We start from the raw sequence: 23,081 nt of genomic DNA on the forward strand, positions 1-23,081 counted from the left end.
GAGGCTGGCTATTGGATTCAGACCGCACTTGAGTTAATAGTTAATGAGTACTCATTTGCCTCCTCTATCTCAAAGGAAAAATACAAATCCTGCCAAACTGGTCTGTAATATTTTCAGGAAAGATCAGGAAAGCAGAAAAAGGGGAGAGGTAGCACACTATGTAAAAAAAAAAAAATCATGTATATATTAAAGCAGCTTAAATGGAGGAGGGTATGAGGAGAGGAGGAAGCATTGTGAGTAATCCTGGAAAGGGGGAATGGCACCTTATCTACCCTGGCAAGAATGGAAGAGCTGGATAGAGATCTGACTGCAGGGAAAGGGGAGGTGTGACTGTGGGTTGGAGCATCCCAGACAGAGGTCCTGGCTTCCTTTCAAGGGCTGCTCCGACCACTGCTGATAGCACCAACGCGAGAGGAGGCAGGCTTGGACCTGGCACTTGCAGATGACCATAACGTGTTTGTAATGTCGACGTAGATAGTCTCTTAAGCTCAAGCGATCGTCAGACAGGATGGCTCAATAGAAGAACAGACGCGAAATGATTGAGGTCCTGAGCTTCGAGAGGACTGACTTTGTTAAAATGGGAGGGAGAACCTTAAGACTGCGCTGGCAGAGTGGGGAAAGGGCCATAACTCATCCATCTTTCTGTTAGGGAAGTGAATAAAAGGGAAATCGGGTGCCAGCAAAAGTAAGGGCAACACGATTCGCATTCAAGAGGTACAAGGGATCTCAGCGGAGGAAGCGCAGGAAAACAAAATCTGAAAACAGGAGCGAGGCATGGAGAAGGGAGTGGCGATGGCAAAGTGCTGGGGCTGGCGAGTAAGGGGATAAGATCAGCAAGCCGTTTCTTGCTGCCCTGCTTAAAGGGCCATACTTAACTGGATTAGAAACTAGACGGTGGTGGCAAGTGGATTTCACGCCAAGGAAAAGAAGGGTATTGGTGGAGAGCCTCAGGGATTGGTCCTGGGGCCAGTTCTGCTCAGTATTTTTTTTCGCGAGCCACAATTACAGAGGGGTTAGAAAGAGCAGTGTGCAGTTTTGCAGATGACCATTGGGATCTGCAATAGAGAAGTTACCCCTGCTGAGCAGACAGATTAATAAATGATCTCAGAAAGCAGAGGCAGTTTTAAGATTCCCCGCAGCAATGTGAAGAATTATACATTTGGATTGCAAAAATCCAAGTGCGCGATAACACCATCTACGGGAGAGACTGCAAGGAGCTCATGTCTGATGATCTCAAGATAGCAAAACAGCCAGGAGGATGCTGGCGTGCCCAGGGAGATGATCAGGCCTCTGTACAGGGCATTGGTGAGGCTGATCCTCCAAAAGGACAGAGAGAGGGTGAAGGCAGTACAGAGAAGGGCTACCAAAAGGGTGTGGGATCGGCTCCAAAAACCAGGGCCAAAATATGCGTAACCGAAAAGATATAAAGGCACAAGAAGCAAACCTTAATCAGAACGAAAGGTCAAGTGGTAGATTCAGGAGCAACATCGGGAAATACTGCTTCCCAGAAAGGATCAGGGTTGCTGATTTATGAAAAACATTTTGTAACAGAGCCTGCCAGATTTTTAGGGGCATATTTTATTGTTATTTTGTGCACCTAACGTAGCAAGAGCCACTCCTTTCTGTACCAGCAGGTTCCCTCTGCCCGCCTCGGGATTCTTCAGACGCTCTTTCAGCCAGTTCTCTGCCGTCATAGGTTTCTTCTGCCCATGCATGAGGTCCCTGTTGGTCGGGCAGGCTTGCTCCTCCTTAAAAGGGTTGACAGCTATAGCCTCTCACGACACCCTAGATAAAGTCCGAGCCCTGCAGATGCTCAGGCCTTATGATGTTTGTATTGATATGAAAATATTTTTACAAACTTTATGGATATGTCTCTTTCTACTTTTCTGTTCATTTTTTACTGACTGGAAAGGGAATGGACTCTCAGTGGGGTGGGGGGGGGGGAGGAAGACAGAAACAGTAACGAAATTCAAGGAAATCTGAGCTAAAGGAGAGGTGGCAAGCCAGAGATCAAGTAAGGTCTGTGGAACTCCCTCAGGAATGACACTGGGCAGACTCGGTCGTTATCTGCCATCACTTTCTCTGTTCCTAGAAGTGCACAGGGTGCAGGTTTCATCCGAGCCTAATGAGCTGCAGGATTCTGTGGCAAATTTTTGATTGATGATAGCAATCAGTAATAATGTTGTACTTCCAAAGCAGAGAAAAGAGCTGGGGAATTGGGAGGAAATGGGACAAAACCTGGGTCCAGAACCAAAATAACTTCCCAAGAGAAGACATAGGGTTGACACCTCGCCCCCAAGTCAACCAACTAAACTGACCCAGTCCTGCCTTTGCAAGCATGGATTAGTAATGCAGATTTGTTTTTTAAGGATGCACAGAGGTTAATTTTTAAACAGCTTGTCCAGTGGTAGTACATAAGAGATGCTGTGCTGGAGCCGGGTCTTCGCACACAAAGTTAACACTTCTGTAAGTATCGTCTCTGTCCCCTGGACAGGAACGCCTCAGCTCAGTTCGTGCAAAAGTCCTCTTCTAGCCAGGGGATGCACGCACTTTTACACGCCCTCGATCACTGGCTGTTTCAGGTTTTTATCCCATAAGTGGTTTTGAAAATTAGCCCCTGTATGGGTAAATCAAAACTGCAAATCCATGCATTCAGTGGAGCAAACCAGGACTGGATCAGCCTGAGTGAGGTGGCCACCCTGTACATGATGATGGCAGCAGTGCAGTCTCGCTAGAGCTGCAGGGTCCCAGAAGATGGCCATGCAGTCACCTTTATTCAGCAATGCAGAAATGTGGCAGAGCCAGCTCTAGCGCTTGAGAAAGAGCAGCACTTCATGATCTCTTCCCCTCTCCCTCCCCCCCCCGGAGTGGGCAGTCTATTATCCAAAAGCACCCGGAAGGTTGTAGTTCAGAGAGAAAAGGACAAATTACAACGCCGGAACAGCAGCTGCTCAGAACCAGACGTATGCATACGATGAAGAAATCCGCACAACCTCCGTATCGCGTTTCAGCTTCAATATTCAGATAAGCCCAAACATTTTCCCTCGGGTTCATACCCGTCTGTCTTGCTGCCAAGGAAGTAGAAATACAGTTCTTTAATGCTGCTGGGGGGGGGGGGGGGCGCAAATCCAGGCACCCATCCCAGGTCCTCAGATCACAGACCACAAAATGGCTGTCCTGATGACCATCTTCTGTACTGAGCTGAAGATGGAGCAGAGGGTGCGCAGAGTCATTCTGGGGGACTCGTCTGAAGCCCTTCCCCAAAGAGATTCCAGAGCGAGAACAGATTCCAGTAACTTCTCTTTGTTTTCTTTTTCAGATGAAGCAAAGATTTGAGAGTTATGCTTATGCACAAGGCAGTGAGCTAGCAAGAGGAAGGAGGAAGAGTGCTTAATATGACTCTGGCTGTTTCGGAGCTCAGGCAATAAATGAAGATTTACCCTGGGAGGGAGGGGTTGGTCACACATACTGTGAATGTATGATGAGCCTGGGGAGTGTGTGTTTTTTTAAAATGTGTACAAATTAAAGTTTTAAGGGGGAAAAGTTTAAGGATGCTAAAAGTGTCCAGAAACCTAGGTGAAAACTGCAGAGAAGAAGAAGTTTGCTCGTAGGGGGTGAGAGCCATGGATGCTCTGGGCTTCATGCAGAGTGTGGAATCTGTGGCTTCTCGTTCCTCTCCAATGTAAACTTAAAAAAAAAAAAAAAAAGATGTGTGCTCAGGAAAATTATTCTTTTTATTTATTTAAACATTGCTTTTTAATATGAATGAATAACTGACATATTATTTCTGGAATGGCAAATGAATAAATAGCCCCATACAAAGAAGCAAAGTTTATTTATTCACAAGTAATTAATGTATCTGACGGAGAATATCTGCATCTAGCAGGGGGGATGGTAGGTAAGGAGGTATTAATTATGCTACTTTTGCTCAACTTGTATTCTAGTTAATGCAGAAATATCTTGGAAAGCAACGCGATGGTTTTGTGTTTCTTCTCTTCTTCTGGGGGTGAATTCTCTGTATCGGTCCCTTCGAGATGGAACTGATTTCCCAGTATTGCACAGCAGAAAGCAGATTTCTCACCAGTGTCCACTGCTTTCAGGAAGTCAATGCTATTTAAAGCAGGAAAAGCATGATGGGGGGGATGGGGGATGCTGAAGGGGCGGCCTCCACTGCTTGAAAATGGCCGTGGCCCTCCGCATCTCTCATTCAACCAACTTTAGCGAAGGTGGGACGGGCGACCAACAGAAAGAGCGTGCCTAGAAAGATTTAGGAACCAAGGACAAAATGCACCCTTATGAAAGTAGGATGGAAAAAGAAGGGGATGGGGGGAGCTGTAACCCCAGCCAAGGGAGGGCAGAGGTTGCGTTCACTGGCCAAAGTGTGGAAGGCGGGAATGGGCCATGTCACCTGTACAGACCCCGTTAGCTCTGCCCACTGCTCGATAGCTATCTTCCTGAGAGCACTGCCTTAAAACTTACACATTGCAGGGCAGTGCAGTCCTCCTGTCGGGAGATGGCGCTAGAGGTATCCCCTTCCCCTTGGCTTGGCAAAGAAAAAAAAAAGCTGCCTGAATGGACAGCAGGGATCTTGTTTTCTCCATGGCCCTAGGAGTGAGGAGCTGGCAGGGCAAGTGCCTGGGGCATCTCCTCTCTGCAACCCTAATAGAGAAAGAGTCCTGAGTGTGGGAGCTGGGGATCTCGTTCTCACAGCCCTGGGAGTGAGGAGCTTCCAGCACGGGGCCAGCGGATCTCTCTGCAGCTCCAGGAGGCAGGGAAGAGGAAGCAGAGGTCGGGGATCTCAAGTGTCAGGTCTGAGCCACTTAAGTGGGATTTGGAGAACGCAAGGAAGAGGAAGAGGCTGCTAAAGGAACTGTTGATGAAAGGATGACGAGAACATTAAGGTTGAGGAGGGGAGGGATAAGGAAGGGAGGTTTGTGGCAGGCGGGACGAAGGATGGCATAGGATGTGGCAGAGGGAGACAGATGATTGTAGAGGGCAGGTAACGGGAAATGGTTCTAGAGGAACTGATGGTGGGAGAGAAGCAATGAAATGGGGGAGGGAGGTGTGATGAGAGGGAAAGAAGGTTATGAAGGGGGAAGAGGGGTGGAAAAGGAAGAGAGAGATGATGGGAAAAGGTAAAACCAGGACAAAATGCCAGCCGTTTCCAGAGGCAAAAAGGAGAAAAAGACAACCAGACAGGCAAAGAAGAGGAGACGGAGAGGAGAAAGGAAGCCCGATGCAGACAGGTTAGAGAAGATCATTTCATGTTTTATTGTAAATTTGCTGTACAATTTTGACTCACTTCTAGTGCTAGGCAAAGCATTTGGTATAAAATATTCCCTTCCCTTGCGATAGGTAGGAAGGGTTTACTTTGGGGCAAGGCTATTGATTCGGCTCCATAATAAGAGCCTTAATTGAGGAAGCTCCACTTCTCTTAAATTTGAAACCAATCTCAAGGTCAGTAAAGATATATATTTGCTATAAAGAGCAAATGATGAACATTCATGATTAGACTCCCTAAACCAAGCAATTCCAAAAAAATGCTTAGAAAAATATTATTACTACTTACAAAAATGATGAGCTTAAATCTCATCAGTGGTAGGGCTAGTATTATGCACTTTTTAACACGATACTTGCAAGATTTACAGTGTAGTTTTGGTTTATTGTAATATTTTATTGGCAGCTCCAGTGATCCAGTTGCTCCTTTGGATCTCCTTCTCCTGATGAAGCCCATTTGCGGCAAAACAAAGGAACCTTTGTTGAGGGGGAGGTGTTTATATACTAAGCCTTCATGGCACAGCTGAGGAAGAGTTGTTACTTTCTGCAAAATAAGCTTGCGGAAACGCTCTTGTGTTTACAACAGAAGATACAAGAATACGTTTTGAATTGGATCATTTGTTCATCTAAAGACAGTCGGGCCGATGCAATAAGAGATGTGGGAGAGCTGGCGCTCCGGGTTGAGCGCCACCTCTCCTGGACGCGCGATTTTGTATTCAAATGAGGCCGCGCACTAATGAGGCACTAGCGATACTAGCGCCTCCTTATTAATGGAAGCGGCGGCTGTCAACGGGTCTGAGAACCTACGCTTAATTTTACCGCCATTGGTTTTCCAACCCGCTGACAGCCAACGGGTTCAGAAAACGGACGCCGGCAAAATTGAGCGTCTGTTCTCGAACCCGCCGACTGGTGGGCAGATTTATTTATTTTTTTTGGTACTTCCAACTTAATATCGCTATGATATTAAGTCGGAGGGTGTACAGAAAAGCAAGGTTTTTTTCTGCTTTTCTGTACACTTTTCTCAGTGCTTTCAAAGTTAACACCTGCCCTCTCCTATTAACCTGCTTTTCTTCCCACTAATTTAATTTAAGACAGGCTACCGTGACCGTCTCTTTCTGCTTAATCAGAGAGAGTCTACATGGCAGGACCTGGAACATGTTTGCACCAGAAGTTGGAAAGCCTAAGGTGAAGGGTGAAGGCACATCTCTCAGTGGCAGCGCCTGCTGATGAAGGGGGCTACTGTTTTTAAATAGAGGAATTTTTTTTAAGTATTTAAAAATCAGATTACTAATTATTTTTTAAAGCTGCAGCACTGCTGGTAGGATTCTTCAGACATACTGAATCCCATCACTTACACATTCTGGGGTTTAGCTGGCATGCTAAGGCTTTTAGTAGTCACAGAAAATAGCACTCTATGCCCTAAAACCCCAACATAACAATGAGGTTAGTAGGCTCAATGGTTATCGAAAGTCCACGTGCCTTGAACATTTTTCACATTTTGTTGCGTCAGACTTGCATGCATTTAAATGAGGTTTTTTTTTCCATTCAGCACTTTACTCCATACTTCTCAAGTACAAAATTGTTTTATTGGAGCTCAAAGTATATACATATAAAAAAAAAATCAGAACCGAAGTTCAACAATTCAGTATCTCCCCACCTGCCCCACCTGAGTCAGTGCTTGAGAGGAACTCCTTTGTCAGCAGTTATAGCTGACACACTTATAACTACCGCAGGAATCCATCTGCACCGACATACATACCAGAAGAGCAAATACTTAGGAAAGTTAGTCTTGTATCATAATGCTTCAGAATAACAACGTTGTATATTTTTATTCCTCTCTCATCAATATCTCAAAATCCCAGCAAGTCTTTTCAACACAAATCTCACTATACGTACGTTTCAACACCTTGGGAAAAAAAACCTTTACAAAAATCCCCCATCACCATTTTCCCCCAATACCAACCCTCATCATAAACACAGAGAAAAAATATAGAAAGAAGAAGAAAGATATGAAATAGTATTAAAAGTTAAAAAGCAGTCCACTGTGCAAATATTAATTCAAACAATTTTGGTGTCTTTCAAACTTACACCATCTTCTCAATCATCAATCACTTAATTAAATTAAAGGTGCTTCTGCCAAACTGTAGAAGACTCTCCACATAATGCTCATTTTAGAGTATCCTTCCCATGGAGAAAAGTCATCGCTCCAAGCGATTCATTTATAGGCCTAAACAACGCTGTTCCATCATATTCAAAGAGTCCGCACAGTGCAGTGGATAGCGCCCCCAATTCAAATGATACTTTAGCTGTTCCAAGGTGTGCAAGATGTCAGTTCAAATTGTCAGATCGGTGGAGTAGATAACGCAACCGCAAAGCCCTCATTCCAGTTAAAGGCTTCAATAGTAAGCCTTGCTTTGACTGTCAACAATTCGGTTTCCAAATCAATCTAAATTTGTCCAGATGTGGCTTGCGCTTTCTTAATAATTAGAGCATCAGGTCTAACGAAAACTTAATAATTTTATTCCAGTCCTGTACAAAATCAGGATCTTCATTATATAATCTAGATTCCTTTTGCACCCATTGGAATCCTCTGTGCTCTACAATGCTCAAAGTCCCTGCATGTAACTCAGTCCAAATAAGGCGTTTATTTAACCGATTAATTTTATCCCAAAATAAACTACCTGAATCTCCTGTGGACTAATTAAATACCAAGAGTACCTCCAACACTTTCCCAAGTTGTGCATCTGGGAAACTTAAGTGTGTTTGTCCAACTAAAAGCCCTAACTGCGGTCTTGATGTAGGTATCCACCAATAACACACTTAACTATCACAAAAACTGTACTCAGGAATCCATATACATAGACGAGTCTGTTGGACAGGTCTCCACCAACTGTGCACACACAGATTTGTCAGTGTAGGACCATTCTTCTTTACAAAACTGATCAAGCTCTGTCGTGCTCCATGGCGAGTGTTGATGGACTGCAGTCTTCATGTCATGCCACAAATTTTCGACTGGATTGAAGTCAGGACTCTGACTGGGCCACTTCAAGATTGTTTTGTTCCTTAGCCAATCCAGTGTAGCTTTGGGTTGTTGTCATGCTGAAAGGTGAACCTCTGTCCCATTTTCAGCTTCCTTGCAGAAGGCATCAGGTTTTCCTTAAGGACTTTTCTGTTCTCTTTGCCATTCATTGTCCCTTCTGTCCTGACAAATGCCCCAGTCCCTGCCAATGAATAACAGCCCCATAACATGATGCTGACACTATCATGCTTCACAGTAGGGGTGCTGTTCTGTAGGTGATGTGCTTATTAGGTTTGTGCCAAATATACAACTTTTTTCTTTCAGGCCAGAAAGTTCTTTTTTAGTTTCCTCAGACCACTGAATTGTTGTTGGCCACATTGCTACTGTATCTCCTGTGTGTTCCTTTGCATACTTCAAGTGGGATTCAAGGTGGGCGTTCTAAGTAATGGCTTTCTTCTTGCCACCCTGACAGACAGGCTGGATTTGTGGGGTGCTTGGGATATTGTTGTCACGTGCACACTTTGACCAGCCTTGCCCATGGAAGCCTGGAGCTCTTTTAAAGATGCCATTGGTCTCTTGGTTGTCTTCCTGATCAGTATCTACCTTGCTCGGTCATCTGATTTTGAAGGAACGGCATGCTGTAGGCAGGGTCTTGGCGGCGCCATTCACCTTCCACTTCTTAATAATTGACTTGACTGTGATCCAAAGGATATTCAAGGACTTTGCAGTTCTGTTATGCCCATCCTTAGTTCTGTGCCTTTCCACAGCTTTGTCCTGGAGTTCTTTTGACATCTCTTTGGCGCTCATGTTGGCTCTTTTGCTTTGAAATGCACTGCCCAGCAAAGAGAACCAACAGGAACTGCTGAATTTATCCTGTCATCCGGTGATTCGGTACAGTTTAATACTGGTAGGGCCAGTTCACTTGCTGTGTGCTTTTGAAGGCAGTTTGTTATGCCAGTGATTTTATTTAGGATTGCTACAGAAGTACAAGGGGCGTGGACACTTATCCAAGCAAGCTATTCAATATTTTTATTTATACTTCATCTTCTAAGGAATTCTGGAATTTATTTTTCACTTGGCAATTGTGAGATAGGATGTGTGGATACATAGAACAAACACTATTTTAATGCATTTTACTTCCAGGCAATAAGGCAACCAAAGGTGAACATTTTGGAAGGGGGTATAGACTTTCTATAGCCACTGTATGTGCTAAAATTAGCACCTATTTGCATTTAAATGAAGGACTGTCCATATGTCAAATTAGGTTTTAGTGGGCACTCAAAAATAGGATGTTATGATCTCCTCTACCTGCACCTGCCAAGGCCTAAAATTTAACACCTGCCTCGGACCCAGATGGAAAATTGTTACCATGCATACTGCATGTTGAAGTCCCTCATCTTAACTGGCCCATTCACTTCAGACTAGTTAGTACCGGGCATTTCAAGCAACCATGAAGGTCAGAAACCCCCAATAAGTGGGCCCCTCTGAAGGCAACACCCACTCCCATTCAAGTTCCAGCCAAGTAACTTGACAGCTGTAGCAGTGTTCTCAGGAGGGCTCATACGTCTCTCCTGATGGGGAAGATTAGGACCCTCAGGAATGGTGGGCACTCATTCTGGTGGGGGTGGGGCAGTCGGGGCTTGATTAGGGATGTTGCCATCAACAGGAATGGAGTTGAATTGGGATTACCATGGATTGTATCAGCCAGGTAGTCGGGTCTTGAGGATAGTAGGGGGATGACCTCCCCCCTTGATAACTGACCCTGTCACTTCCAGCCAGCTAACATGGAGGATTTCAATATGCACTATGTGCGTGCTACTTTTTTTGTGTTAGCATATACACTCTCTTTTTGTTTGCTTACTAAAGCGTCATCCTTGTAGTGGGCGAAAAAAAAATTATAATGCATAGCCAATTAAATGCACATTAAATTTGTACTGATGAGCCCAATGAAACATTTTTAGCACAAGTTTTAGTGTGCAAGTCCCTAAGAGTTGTCTCTCACTTCACCTCTCATCTTGCATGGCACTATTCCCCTTACCCTTATCCCAATATTATAATTGGAGTATGAACTATTTTATTGTCAACCGGATAAATAATTGAAATATTTAAGCAATATTTGATGATACCTATTTGAAGTGTATTTACTTAATATGTTTCTTCTGGCTTTTTTTTTTTTTAGGGGGCAAAAAAACGACTAAAGAAGATGCCGTTAGTAAGTGATCAAAGTTTGGCTGAAACCCTACATACTTGATACTGACATTCAGATTAGTCCGGGTTTTCCTCTGGCCCTCTGCTTATGGCATGTTTATCCTTGCCTGTGCTGTCACTGGCATTGCATGTTCCCATGCGCTATACGAGGCCATGGAAGTATCTTCTTTAAAGATGGCTGCCGAATACTTTACCAAAAGGCAGGTGCAGATCTAGAGGTTGTCCAGTATTGGCATAAATTTGTCCCTGATAGATCACTTAGCATGCTATTGAATTAAAGCACCTGGCTGCGTACCTTTGGAAGGGAAAGAATTGAATAACTTTCCCACTGAATTCAGAACCCACTAATGACACTGAATGCTTGCCTGTGTCAGCCTGGCAGTCTCATTCATGTGGACTGCAGCTTTGCCTAACTGAGGTCACCAGCATGGAAGAGAAACAGACATTGCAGGGCAGAATGGGAGAAGGGCTGGTCTGATGGTCAGCACGTTGGATGATGAAAACTGGAATTAACCTTTTATAATAAAACTCCAAAACACACCGTATCAGGAAAAAACTGAGGGAGAGGTGATGAAAAGGATGTCACCTCGCAGAATGTATTCATATCAATCAAAAATAGTCTTAATTATTGCAAAACAGGATAGAGCCAGAGCCACGTTCAAACAGCGGCACCATAAAAGCTTACAGAGTAATTTTCAAATTAAAATGTGACATACTATCATAGCAATTTTCAAAAGCCATTTACCTGCGTGAAATGCACTTAAAGCAGGTAAAAGCTATCTACAATTCAATGGCATATGTTGTAGTCATTTTCAAAGGCTCTATTTGAGACTTATCCGGCTTAAGTAGTAGCAGAATCGCCTGAGGTACAAACTTAGAACATGAGCCCTCTAGGACAGAGAAATCCCTACAGTACCTGAATGTAATCTGCTTTGAAATGCCGAAATGTGGAATATAAACTAAGTGGCACGCAACTGCTCTGCACATGGATTTTCACTTCTTACTTTCAAACTGTACACAAGGAGGTTTTACAGGTCTAAGGTATCGCACATTTACTCTCTGTAGGTCGGCTTTGATGCGTGTAAGTCTGGCAGCTTTTCCAACCCCTGCACGTCAATGAAATTATCAGTTTTACCAATTAGTCCACCAGTTTGCCCAGTCTGTCGGAAGGCCATCAAGACCCTCCTGTCTCTTTAGCCCGAACTCCCCCAGATCGCCCACCCAGTCACTACTTCCCATTAAAGATGTCTACGATCACTTACCCCCGATAAAGAGCAGGTGTAAATATACGCGGGTAAAGCTGCCAAATCTGCCCACGCAAATGTCCTATAAAATAATAACTTGCAGGCGTGAATGTTGGCCCTGCTCTAGAACAGCCCTAGACTGCCTCGTTATTACAACATGGGAATTTACTCGTGAACCCTTACTTACATGCATGTGTTTAAGGTTGATGATAGCATGCGCTAGTGTGTGTGCTATTTTTCCACGGGTATCAAGCTAATTTTTACACACATAAGGTTTTGAAAATTCACCTTAAATTGTTTTACTGGAGAAAAGAACATTTGCTTTCCAGTCCCACTGGAAAGGACTCTGGAAAGAAATCTGGAGCTCCGTTAAAATGTCTCATTTTCCACCCTCCAAAAACCTTTCATAGGGTGCTGATCTTCCTTGCCCTAGGCTTTTTTTTTTTTTTTTACTTTCCTTAACAATTTTTTCTAGTCCTGAATAGAAAATAGTGCTTGCCTTAGGGAAAGAAAACACATGAAAGTAACAGTCAGGAGATGTTTCTTCCGAGTTCAATTTATCCAGCCCCCACCTCAATAGCCCACAACCTGCCAACAAAATAATTGTAGTGTAGGGGCTCTCTCACTCCAGAGGGGGGGGGGGGGGTAGTGAAGTAGTTTGGCCTATGAGGGTCTTCATTGAGGGGATCCAGGTTACTCTGGGTAGGGGGGAGGAGGATGTTCAGGTTTGGCGAGGGAGTGTCTCAGTGGGGTTGGGGCTTGAAGGGGAGGTGTAGAATTTGATTGGCGGTGGGGGGGGAGGGGTTGGCTTCTGAACAAGGGGGTTGCTTTCAGGGTAGACCAGGGCAATATTAGGGATGACAGGGACTTGAATGGGGGAACCAGACTTGTTATCAGAGAGAGGCTCCAGTCTTGCTGGGGGGGGGGGGGGGGTTGGGTGGATGAAATCTCCCCATGGTTTCAGGCCTTTTTCCTTTGGTCCTGCTGGCACGGGGGGGGGGGGGGTGCGTGAGTTGCACTAATACACGCCATTTGCTCAGGTAAACTGGGATGTCTGAAAACTGCGCTCAGTACAGCTGAAAGGATATGCAGGCTTTCACAGTGCACACGCTTTTAGCCAGATTAGGGGAAGACGGTCCCAGTGGCGTGTTTTGGGGAGGATCAGAAAGTGAGGCCCATAGACTGCATCGTTTTCCATGGAAGTCTTAGCTGCAGATGAAGCAGGGGTAAAAGTCGGGGTGTCCTTTATGCAGAGGAAGGTGGGTACAAAAGGAAAGTGACCCATGCAGTGGCGTTCTGACTTGCACATTACATTTTTTTACCAAGGCTAAACCTTTTTTCTTTTTATTGCATTGGCCCCTTTGGGAGAAGCCTTTCGCTTTTCTTCTTCCATGCCACTACGCCCCTTGCCCAAACATTATAATTTGACTATGACGTATTTTACTGTCAGCTGGATAAGTATCTGAGAATGCTGGGTAGTTAAGTTGTGTTTACTTAATATTTGATTCTATTTTTTTTTTTTTTTTAGAGTACCGTGAAGTGGCGAGAGAATCTGGCGAGACAGATCCCAGTAAGTGATCAAGGATTAGCTGAAGCAGATAGAGGGTGTCATTTTATCACAGCCCGCAGAGCGGTGACGTCTGCTTGCACCTTGTCCACGCAGACTTCGTGGAGTATTTTCACAGCAAAGTTTCGGGCCATCAGTTGGTTTTGGAAATCCTCGGGCGATCCCTCGCACAAAAGCATGCTTGTGCTTGTGCTTTTTAAAATCAAAAAGTGCGACACGTAAGCCACAACTGCACCCCTGCGGCGCCTCTTCCTAAGTGTGTCTGACGGTACGGTGAAAGAAGATCACACACACAATTTTGTGTGCATTGAGCCCAGGTCAGTTTTAGAAAAGCCATTTACATTCAGAAAACCGGGGTTTTATACGTGAAAGTGGCTTTGGAAAGGTGCAACTCGTGTTACAAAGGAATAAAAGGACATTGTTAAGCTGGTGTGCTTGGATGCCAGCATTCAGATTACTCTGAGTTTGCCCATGGCTCTCTGCGTGTGGCACGTTTATTCTTGCCAGTTCCATTGGTGGCACTGCATGTTGCCACATGCTAAGGCCATGAAAGTGTCTTTTAGAGGACTCCCCTGGCAGCTGAATACTGTCGAGTTGAGGCATTCACAAATTTAGAGGTTTTCCAGTGTTGTGTTAAAGCACCCGAGAAGGCAGTCATGTGGGATGCTTGGAGCAGAGAGAATGTGCTTACTTTTCTAGCTATTTCTCACTGAATTCAATACCCACCAACAACACTGAACGCCTGCCCGTATCGTTATGGTAGGGACTGGTACCCGGCAGCGTGCTGAAGATGCATCGTAACTTAGCCAGATTAGCTCTAACCGGCTAAGTTACTTACACGGCCATCTTTGAATATCTACCCCGATGTAGCCAAAGACACGTTCAAACAGCAGCACCAAAGAAGCAAAATTTGGATTCTGGCTTGGAGTGAGCTGGTTGACAGCTTAGCTATCTTTAAAAACCTATCAGGAAGAGAAGGCATTCCAAATAGCTACTTATACCCAGCTTTCAACCTTTTATCACATATTCTTGAATCAACTTGACCAACGACTTTTCTGACCCTTACACCAATAAGCAAACACAGCAGCTGAATAAGCTGGTAAGAGAACCCTTTTAAGATCACACAGGGAAAAATAATCCCAACTACAGGTACATGATGCTGGGTTCTGTATTGGGAAAGGTCTTTGGAGTCCTTGTGGACAATACATGGAAATGTTTGGCTCAGTACAAAGTAGTGGTCAAAAAAGCAAATAGAATGGATAACAATCCAGCGTTGTTGGTGTATTTTTATCTGTGTACAGGGTTGGCAATTTTCAGATGCCTGTTTATCCGGGTAAATTGCTTTTGAAATTTACCCTCATAAGCCATTAAATAATAGAAACAATAATAAACAATCATACACATTAAAGGACAAATAATTAATAAACTGGTTTCAAAAATTAAAATAGAAGTCCCAGCATTGCCGTGTTTTGGCATGTATGCCTGCTGTAGTGGAATTAAAAAAAAAATAACTAAATACAAAACTTCTTTTAGATAAGGTATCAATCTGTGGTAATCAAATTGATCTATTTGCTGCTGGGTACACTTTTTGAGGTCAACGCCCATAAACTCCCAGAACTAATGAGTCTTATTATGTCCAAGACCAAGCATAAGAACCTAAAACTTGCCATACTGGGTCAGACCAAGGGTCCATCAAGTCCAGTATCCTGTTTCCAACAGTGGCCAATCCAGATCACAAGTACCTGGGAGGATCCCAAGGGGTAGATTCCAAGCTGCTTATCCCAAGAATAAGCAGTGGATTTCTGCAACTCCACCTTAATAATGGTTAATGGACTTTTCCTCCAGGAACTTGTCCAAACCTTTTTTAAACGCAGCTATATTAATAGCTTTCACTACATCCTCTAGCAATGAATTCCAGAGCTTAATTTAGTGCTCAGTAAAAAAAATTTCTCTTATTAGTTTTAAATATATCACCCAGTAACTTCATTGTGTGTCCCCTGGTCTTTGAACTTTTCGAAAGAATAAACAACTGATTAATGTTTACTTGTTCCATTCCACTCATTACTTTATAAACCTTTATCATATGTCCCCTCAGCTGAAAAGTCCTAACTTGTTTAGCCTTTCTTCATAGGGGAATTATTCCATCCCCTTTTTCATCTTGATCGCCCTTCTCTGGATCTTTCCTAATTCTGCTACATCTTTTTGAGATGTGGTGACCAGAACTGCACACAATAGTCAAGATGAAGTTGCATCATGGAGCAATACAGAGGCATTGATATTCTCTGTTCTATTCTCCATTCCCTTCCTAATAATCCCCTGGCATTCTATTTGCTTTCTTGGCAGCTGCTGCACACTGAGTTGTGTTCAATTTCCAATGAAAAGTAATCGATAATAGCATCCAGATTGTATCTCTTTACTGATCCTGCGACAAATTGCCATGCAAACTTGTTTTAATAAAGTGGGCTCCACTGTAATCTGTGGATGTGAGCTGTACATGGGGTCCTGGGCTTCTGATTTGGTTAGTATAGCTGGGATCCATTTGCAGCATATTCTAGAGAAGTGGTTTTCAACACGGTCTTCGGGACGCTCCCAGGCTGTCAGCTTTTCAGGATATGATATAAGAAAGGTGCAATAGAGGAAGGACCTAAAGGTAACCATAAACCACCTTCCAAAGCAAAGACTTTTCCCATCTATGTGGCCATCATACTAGGCACTCCCGGTATAAGTTATCTTTCTTTGCTTACATATAATCATCAGCCAATATTCAATAACTACTTTGTCAATCTTTTAAGCTTGTTTTATGATTATATGAAAGGCAAACGAAGGTAACTTATACCGGGAGTGCCTAGTATGATGGCCACATAGATGGGAAAAATCTTTCCTTTGAAAGATGGATTATGGTTAGCTTTTCAGGATAGCCACACAGTGACTGCAAGAGATTCGCATGCATTGGAAGCAGTGTGTGCAAATCTCTCGTGCATATTTATTGTGGATATCCTGAAAACTGACCACTATTCAGAATTATGCATTATTTGGAAATGGAAGACCTCTGTTTTAATGTTTGGAACCGGTTCCTTTTTCAGTTTATTGATGTTTGTATTGTTTCTTAATGTCTGTTGTTGTTTATTATTTCTATTCAAGGGTTTATAGGGATTAAATGTTTTAACTGCATTTTTGTAAACTAGATACCTATATATTTCCCCTTATTTATGTTCCCACCACTCTTGTAACTCGTTTTCTGGGAGCTCTGTTCTCTCTGCAATAGATGTTCTATAGTCTGTTGCAGAACCAAAGGTTCACAAAGTGCTTGGGACCTTCATGACAGTTGGCTCTACTGAAGCTCTGTTTAAGTTTTCAGTGATGCTCAAAAGCCATAGATCTATAGAAGAACAATTCCAAGCTCTTCAAAAAAGTTGCTGTTGTCCTTTCAGATTGTCCTTTAATACACCCGAAGGGTAGGAAACACTGTTTTTTTTAAATGTTTTGCTAAAGGAAAAGATTGTTTTCTTTCTAGCTCTCTGCTGGAAAAGACTCTTAGAAAAAGCCGAAGCTCGATTAAAATGCTGTGATTTCCACCTCAAAAAACTCACGCAAGGATACTGATCTTCCTCACCCTGGGCTTCTCGTAGGAGAGAAAAGTGTTTTTGTTTTTTTTTTACTTGCTTTAGTAGTCTTCTCTAGACCCAAATAGAAAATAATATTTTCTTTCAAAAGGTAACCACATTAAATGAAACTTGGAAGAAAGATCTGCTGACCATTGTTTTAGCCATATGTTACATTTGATTGACACCTCAATGACTATTTATAATTCTGATTGACATTTGAAGGAAAGCCATCAAGGCCTGGGAGTACTCCTGGGGGAATTCTGCGCAAAAAAATTAAAATTCTGCGCACAAAAACTGAAAATTCTGCAAACGTTATATTGGTCAAAATAACACAATTTACATGACAGTCTTTAAGTAACTACATTTTAAATTATTACAGAAAAAAGTTGTTACTTAAAGTTGCAGAATTTTAAATATTTTGAGCAGAGTTTACCTAGAAATTCACTATAGGGAGTGTCCCACCTGCTCTCCCTACTCCCCTGGCTAGTTTGCCCTCTCAGGCCCCAACTCCTCCACCTGCCAGTATCTCTCTCCTTCACCTCTAGGCTCAACCCCCTTCCACTCTATTGCCAGTCCCAGACTTTGACCCTGTTCTCAGTACTGTCCCTCACACAGGCTCCCTCTGTCCCTCCCTCTCTCACACACATGCTCCTTCTCTCTAATACACATACACACACCCTCAATACAGGCTCCCTCACATACACAATCCCTTCACACAGGCTAGCACCCTCACATACACACAATCCCTTTTTCATACACACGAGCTCCCAATCTCTCACACACACACTCCTTCACAATCTACTCATATAGGCTCCCTCTCTCTGAAACCCACACTCAAGCTTCCACCCACCCTCTCTTACCTCCTATGCTCTCTCTCACCCTCCTGTACTGTCACCCTCCCCTCCCCTCACATAGGCTCCCTCTCTGAAACCTACAAGCATCCCCCCACTCCCCTTCTTACCACCCTCCCCCACACCCCCTCTCCTCTCTCACACACACATTCTCTCTCACCGGCATCCCCTTTCCCTCATATAGGCTCCCTCTCTCTGAAACCCACACTCAAGCATCCCCCCACCCACCCTCTCTTACCTCCCATGCTCTCTCTCACATCCTCCTGCTCTCTCTCACCGGCATGCCGCGGGATGTGCTCCGTTCGCAGCATGCCAGGGTCTCCTCTGCTATTTCCTGCCGTGCTGAGATGCCTCCACTCTCGCGATGGCCGCTGTCCGTGCGCTTCCGGTTTTGGAGGGAGGAAATCGGCGAGGCGACGGTGAAAATCTGCGGGAAGGGCAACGAGGGAGGAAATCTGCGGGAAGGGGGAATTCTGCGCAAATTCTGCATTCTGCAGTAGCGCAGAATTTCCCCAGGAGAACCTGGGAGGTTCTCTACCCATATTTTGTCCTGTCCTTCCATTTGGTCGAGTCACATGATCATTTCTGTAGACCAGGGGTCTCCAAACTCAGTCCTCAAGGGCTGCAGCCCAGGCGGTTACAGGATTGCCATAACTAATATACATGAGATCTGTTTGCATGTATTATCCCCATTGTCTGCAGGTATTTCTCATGCATATTCATTGTGGACATTCTAAAAACCCGACTGGCTTGTGACCCTCAAAGACAAAGGTTGAGGACCTCTGTTCTAGACCAACATATTGTAAACATCACCAGTTGTAATAGCATCCCATACATCTCATATAGTCTTTTTAAAGCCATCCTAATTTTAGTATCTGCAGCTGCCTTTATTTATTTATTTCGCTGATTTTTATTCCGCCATTTCCAGTTTGTTCAAGATGGACAACATTTAAAGCATACGTAATAGTACAAATAAACAATACCATATAAAAAAATAGAATAACATTGCATATGCATATCACAGAATAACACAATGAGCCTATATCTTTTAATTTAAACTTGATATGCTTGATTGAACAGGACCGCTTTCACCTTTTTCCAAAACTGTAAATAATCCTGTTCATTACAGACGTCTGGTAAAAGATTCCACAGCTGAGGAGTAGCTATGGAAAATGTTTTTTCTGATGTCCTGCAATCTGGAATCTGCAATGGAAGGGACTACTAATTCTGATTTAGAGATCTCAAGATGGTATATATTTTGTCAGTCTTGCTGTTAAACAAAAATCATCCTGATAAAAACTGCCTTAGGCATGAAGGCTAACATATTAAATTTTATCCGTTCAGTCATTGGAAGCCAGTTTAATTCTTTTTTGTAAGGTGTTATACTCATGTCCCATTTCAACCCATAAGTTGTTCTGACTGAAGCATTTTGGACTAAATCAAGAACATGGATTAAATATTTGGGCAAACCTAAATATATAAGGAGTTGCAATAATCTAGATTACATAAAATGAACACCTGTACTAAAATACGGAAATCTTGAGGTGGTAAAAAGCAGCACAACGGCTGTACTAAGCGCAGTTTATAAAATGATGCTTTTGTAACTTTTTCAATTTCAGTTTTTAAAGTGAGATGTGAATCCAATATTACGCCTAAATTTCGTACTTCTTCTTTTAATATGATCGGAACATCATCAAACACAACATTTGGTATCTTCATTATTAATACAGGTCTACCTAATCAGAGAATAGCAGTTTTATTATTTATTTGTTTATTTATTTTATTTAGCATTTTTATATACCGAAATTCTTGTAGCAAAGCTACAAATCAAATTCGGTTTACATTTTAACATTAACAGGCATGTAAGAATGCGGTTACATAGAACAAGGAAAATTAACTAGGATCAGCAAGGGATAGGTATTACCATGAACAAGATAGTATGATATTTATGTGTAACAAGCTCAAAAATAGCTAAACAAGTAACAAGCAAGACAATAGCTAAACATGGTTCAATCTGGAAGAACTGCGGTTTGAGAAGGCTGCATGTGAGAATGATATCTGTGGTTACAATATGGTTATTGTCTGAGAGAGCCATTTTAAGATGGAAAGGGCATGATTAGTGGGAGATTATTGGTGTAGATTAAAAGTTTGCTCGAACAGCCAAGTTTTGAGTCTCTTTTTGAAGGTGATCGGGCATTGTTGCTGTCTGAGTTCGGGGGGTAATGAGTTCCATTTCTCGGGGCCCGCTTTGGATAAAGATCGTTTGTTTAAAGAGGATTTGATGGATGGGGCTAGGAAGGTATTCCTGTAAGTTGTTCTCACCGGTCTATCGGGAATATGTAGTCGAAAAGGGATGTTGAGCTCCAGTGGGATGAGTTTGTGGATTGATTTGTGAATGATAGTAAGGATTTTGTAGGTGATTCTATACTTGATTGGGAGCCAGTGTAGGTTTCTCAAAATGGGGGTGATATGGTCTCTTTTGTTGGTTTTAGTTAGAATCCTGGCTGTGGTGTTTTGGAGCATTTGTAGGGGTTTTATGGTGTTAGCTGGGAGTCCGAGTAGAAGGGAATTGCAATAGTCTATTTTTGAGAAAATGATTGCTTGTAGAACTGAGCGATAGTCTTGGAAGTGTAGAAGAGGTCTGAGTCTTTTTAGGACTTGCAATTTAAAGAAGCCTTCTTTAGAGGTATTATTAATAAATCTCTTGAGGTTGAGTTGATTGTCCATTATAACTCCGAGGTTTCTGACTTGAGACGAGAAAAATGGTTGTCTTGTGGGGAGAGTGTTAGTTATTGCATGACTGCTGTCTTGGTCGATGAGGAGAATTTCGGTTTTACTGGTATTGAGGATCAAATTAAGGCTCGTGAGCAGGTTGTTAATGGCTTAAACAGGTTGTAAACAGGTTATTACTGTTTAAAGCCAACTTTTTATTAGCAATCCATGATTTGATCAAATTCATCCCCCCCGGAAAAATTCTAGACTGGAAAAATACCAACATCGCGGCTAAGAATATAAAATTGAACATCGTCAGCATACATTCGATATAAAAAACCTAAACAACCTCTAATAAACCTCTCTGGGTCAACGGAGTAAAAGTGACCCATGAACTAGACAAAGTTCCAAAATGTAGGTACCGAGGAGATTTCTGACCATAAATTATGAAAATACGTGGCAAGTCTTTGCTAGTAGGAACATGTTCATCTACCCTCTTATGTTGTTTTAATAATTGTCTCATAATTGAAAAATAACTTATGAGGTTGGTTCAAAGAATTATTAACTAAATGGACGTTCTGGAGAGAGCTGGATCTACATTAGGAACCACATTTCACAGCTGTTTACTTTCTTAGGAAGCCTGATGAGACTATGTACAATCTTAAGAATATGCTCCCTTGTTTTCCAGACAGAAAATTCTAGATCGCTTCATAGAAACAAAAGGTGCCAATGAAAATGGATCACTTGGTCCACCCAATCTGTCCATTTGAATAGGAAGAATCCTACTCCTTGTGACTGTTCCTAGTAGAGGAGGATCCAGTTTCTCCTTCTGGGAATTCTTTGAGAAGTTCAGCTCAATAGCAATGTGGTATTGTGGGGATCTCTATATGCAGTAGGAGGAGAATCCCCCCCCCCCCCCCCCCCCGGATTACAAATTACCACGTACTTCTTCTCCAAGAGCATGAGCGTATGTTTCAGTACGCGCAAATATTTACAATGCAAAAAAATGCATACTTTGTCAACCTCTTTTATAAACATTTGCGCGTGGATTGTAGGTGCACAAAAAAATTAAAAGTGTATGCGTAATAGCCTTGATTTATTTGTGGAGGCAAGTATTTTATAAAGTATGCATGTAATACTGTTCTGAAAATACTTGCACTCACAAAATCACTGCCAGTTCACCCAGAACGCCCACCCAAGAACCGCAGCCAACAAGCAAGTCCGATTTCATTTGCGCCAGTCAATTAGTAGGTGTGAAAGCGTACAAATAAGTTCAATAATGTATACATGTATATCTCTTACAAAATAATTACCACCACGTGTACTTCTGAACCCTGCCCCTTTTTCCACCAGTAAAAAATACACATGAAATAGAAAATATGTGCATATTCTCGACGTTTATAAAATGGTGCATCTGCGAGTACATGCTACTTACGTGCATATATGCTGTTTTTACATACATTAAACCCCTTTGAAAATTTACTCCTAAGGGTCTAGACTAGTAGGGAGGATGCTATAAAAAAGTTAGAGAAGTAGGGCACACATCCCAGACTGGAGTAAAAACAGCAGTGTATGTTTTATTATAATTCCAGAAAGAAGTACGAGACATAAGTAACATGTTGGGGATGATTTGGAACATCTGCCAAAGGGAATTCTCTTCGAAATCTTTATATGAGATACAAGTATTATGGCTTTGACAGAAAAGTCACGTGTTTTTATTGGCATTGGTCTCTTTGACCCCTGTATTGCTGGCCCTTCTGGACTTTACTGTAACTTTTCCTTATGATCCATTAGTGTCTAGATGAAAATCGGAATCTCTTCCTTGGCCTCGTAGGGTTTTCTTTTCATTTCTCTTGCTGTACCGCAATTAGTGCATTCATACTATAATCTTCCATGTTGGGAGATGCCTGAGTTGAGCATGTAATGCACTGCAGGAACCCCTACAGAAAGATCTACAAGTAATAGCCAACACCTTTACTACCATCTACAGATGAATCCATTACTTCATTTAACCCTCTGCCTTGTTAACAATTTTGTCTCATTGAATGTAGCTGCACCTTTATTAGAGCAGAATGACCTTTTGGAGCTGCCTGACCAACCGAAAAACTCAAGCGCAGCACATGTCACGAAAACGTCCAGCAATCATAAAGTTATTAATAACCATGGTACTAACCAGACTACTGCTCATGTGGTCACTGAACCTGGGGTCCTTACTAATGACCTAACAGAACCCAGAGAGGACATTGCCAAGGAAGGTGAGTTTACAAACAAAATTCCCATCACAATTTGCACTGCTCTGAGTTCTCCTTTTCTTTTTTTTTTTTTAAATTATTCCTCTTGTTTAATTTGTTACTCGCTCTCTTGGGCGATAACAAATCCAATATGCTTTTTCTTCTTCTACGTTATATCCTTGCTAATCTGGGACTTCCTCCTGGGGAATCATGGTGCGAGCATGATGTTCTGCATGGCATGGCGGGCAGTTGAATCAAGGCATCCAGATGCTATTGATCATGGGGAAGGATGTTCAAATCTCTTTAAAGAGGCTCATCGCCTGATTCAAAATATCTGAGGATTCATCAAATCGGTTTAAGGAGCCTC

At 42.7% G+C, this 23,081-nt stretch overlaps 1 protein-coding gene across 17 annotated transcripts in view; it reads left to right on the forward strand.

Moving 5' to 3' along the window:
* Window positions 1-23,081, forward strand: part of LOC115076834 (serine/threonine-protein kinase DDB_G0283821-like) — a 118,376-nt gene that overhangs the window by 61,039 nt on the left and 34,256 nt on the right. For 16 of the 17 annotated variants that reach the window (XM_029578786.1, XM_029578778.1, XM_029578784.1 and 13 more), the window contains 3 exons: window positions 10,476-10,508; window positions 13,277-13,318; window positions 22,535-22,738. In XM_029578786.1, the coding sequence (XP_029434646.1) occupies window positions 10,476-10,508; window positions 13,277-13,318; window positions 22,535-22,738 (279 nt within the window). The remainder of the gene's footprint in view (window positions 1-10,475; window positions 10,509-13,276; window positions 13,319-22,534; window positions 22,739-23,081) is intronic. The other variant, XM_029578790.1, reaches the window with a different exon arrangement.

The sequence above is a fragment of the Rhinatrema bivittatum genome, chromosome 15, assembly GCF_901001135.1.
Source record: "Rhinatrema bivittatum chromosome 15, aRhiBiv1.1, whole genome shotgun sequence".
NCBI classification, from domain to species: domain Eukaryota; kingdom Metazoa; phylum Chordata; class Amphibia; order Gymnophiona; family Rhinatrematidae; genus Rhinatrema; species Rhinatrema bivittatum.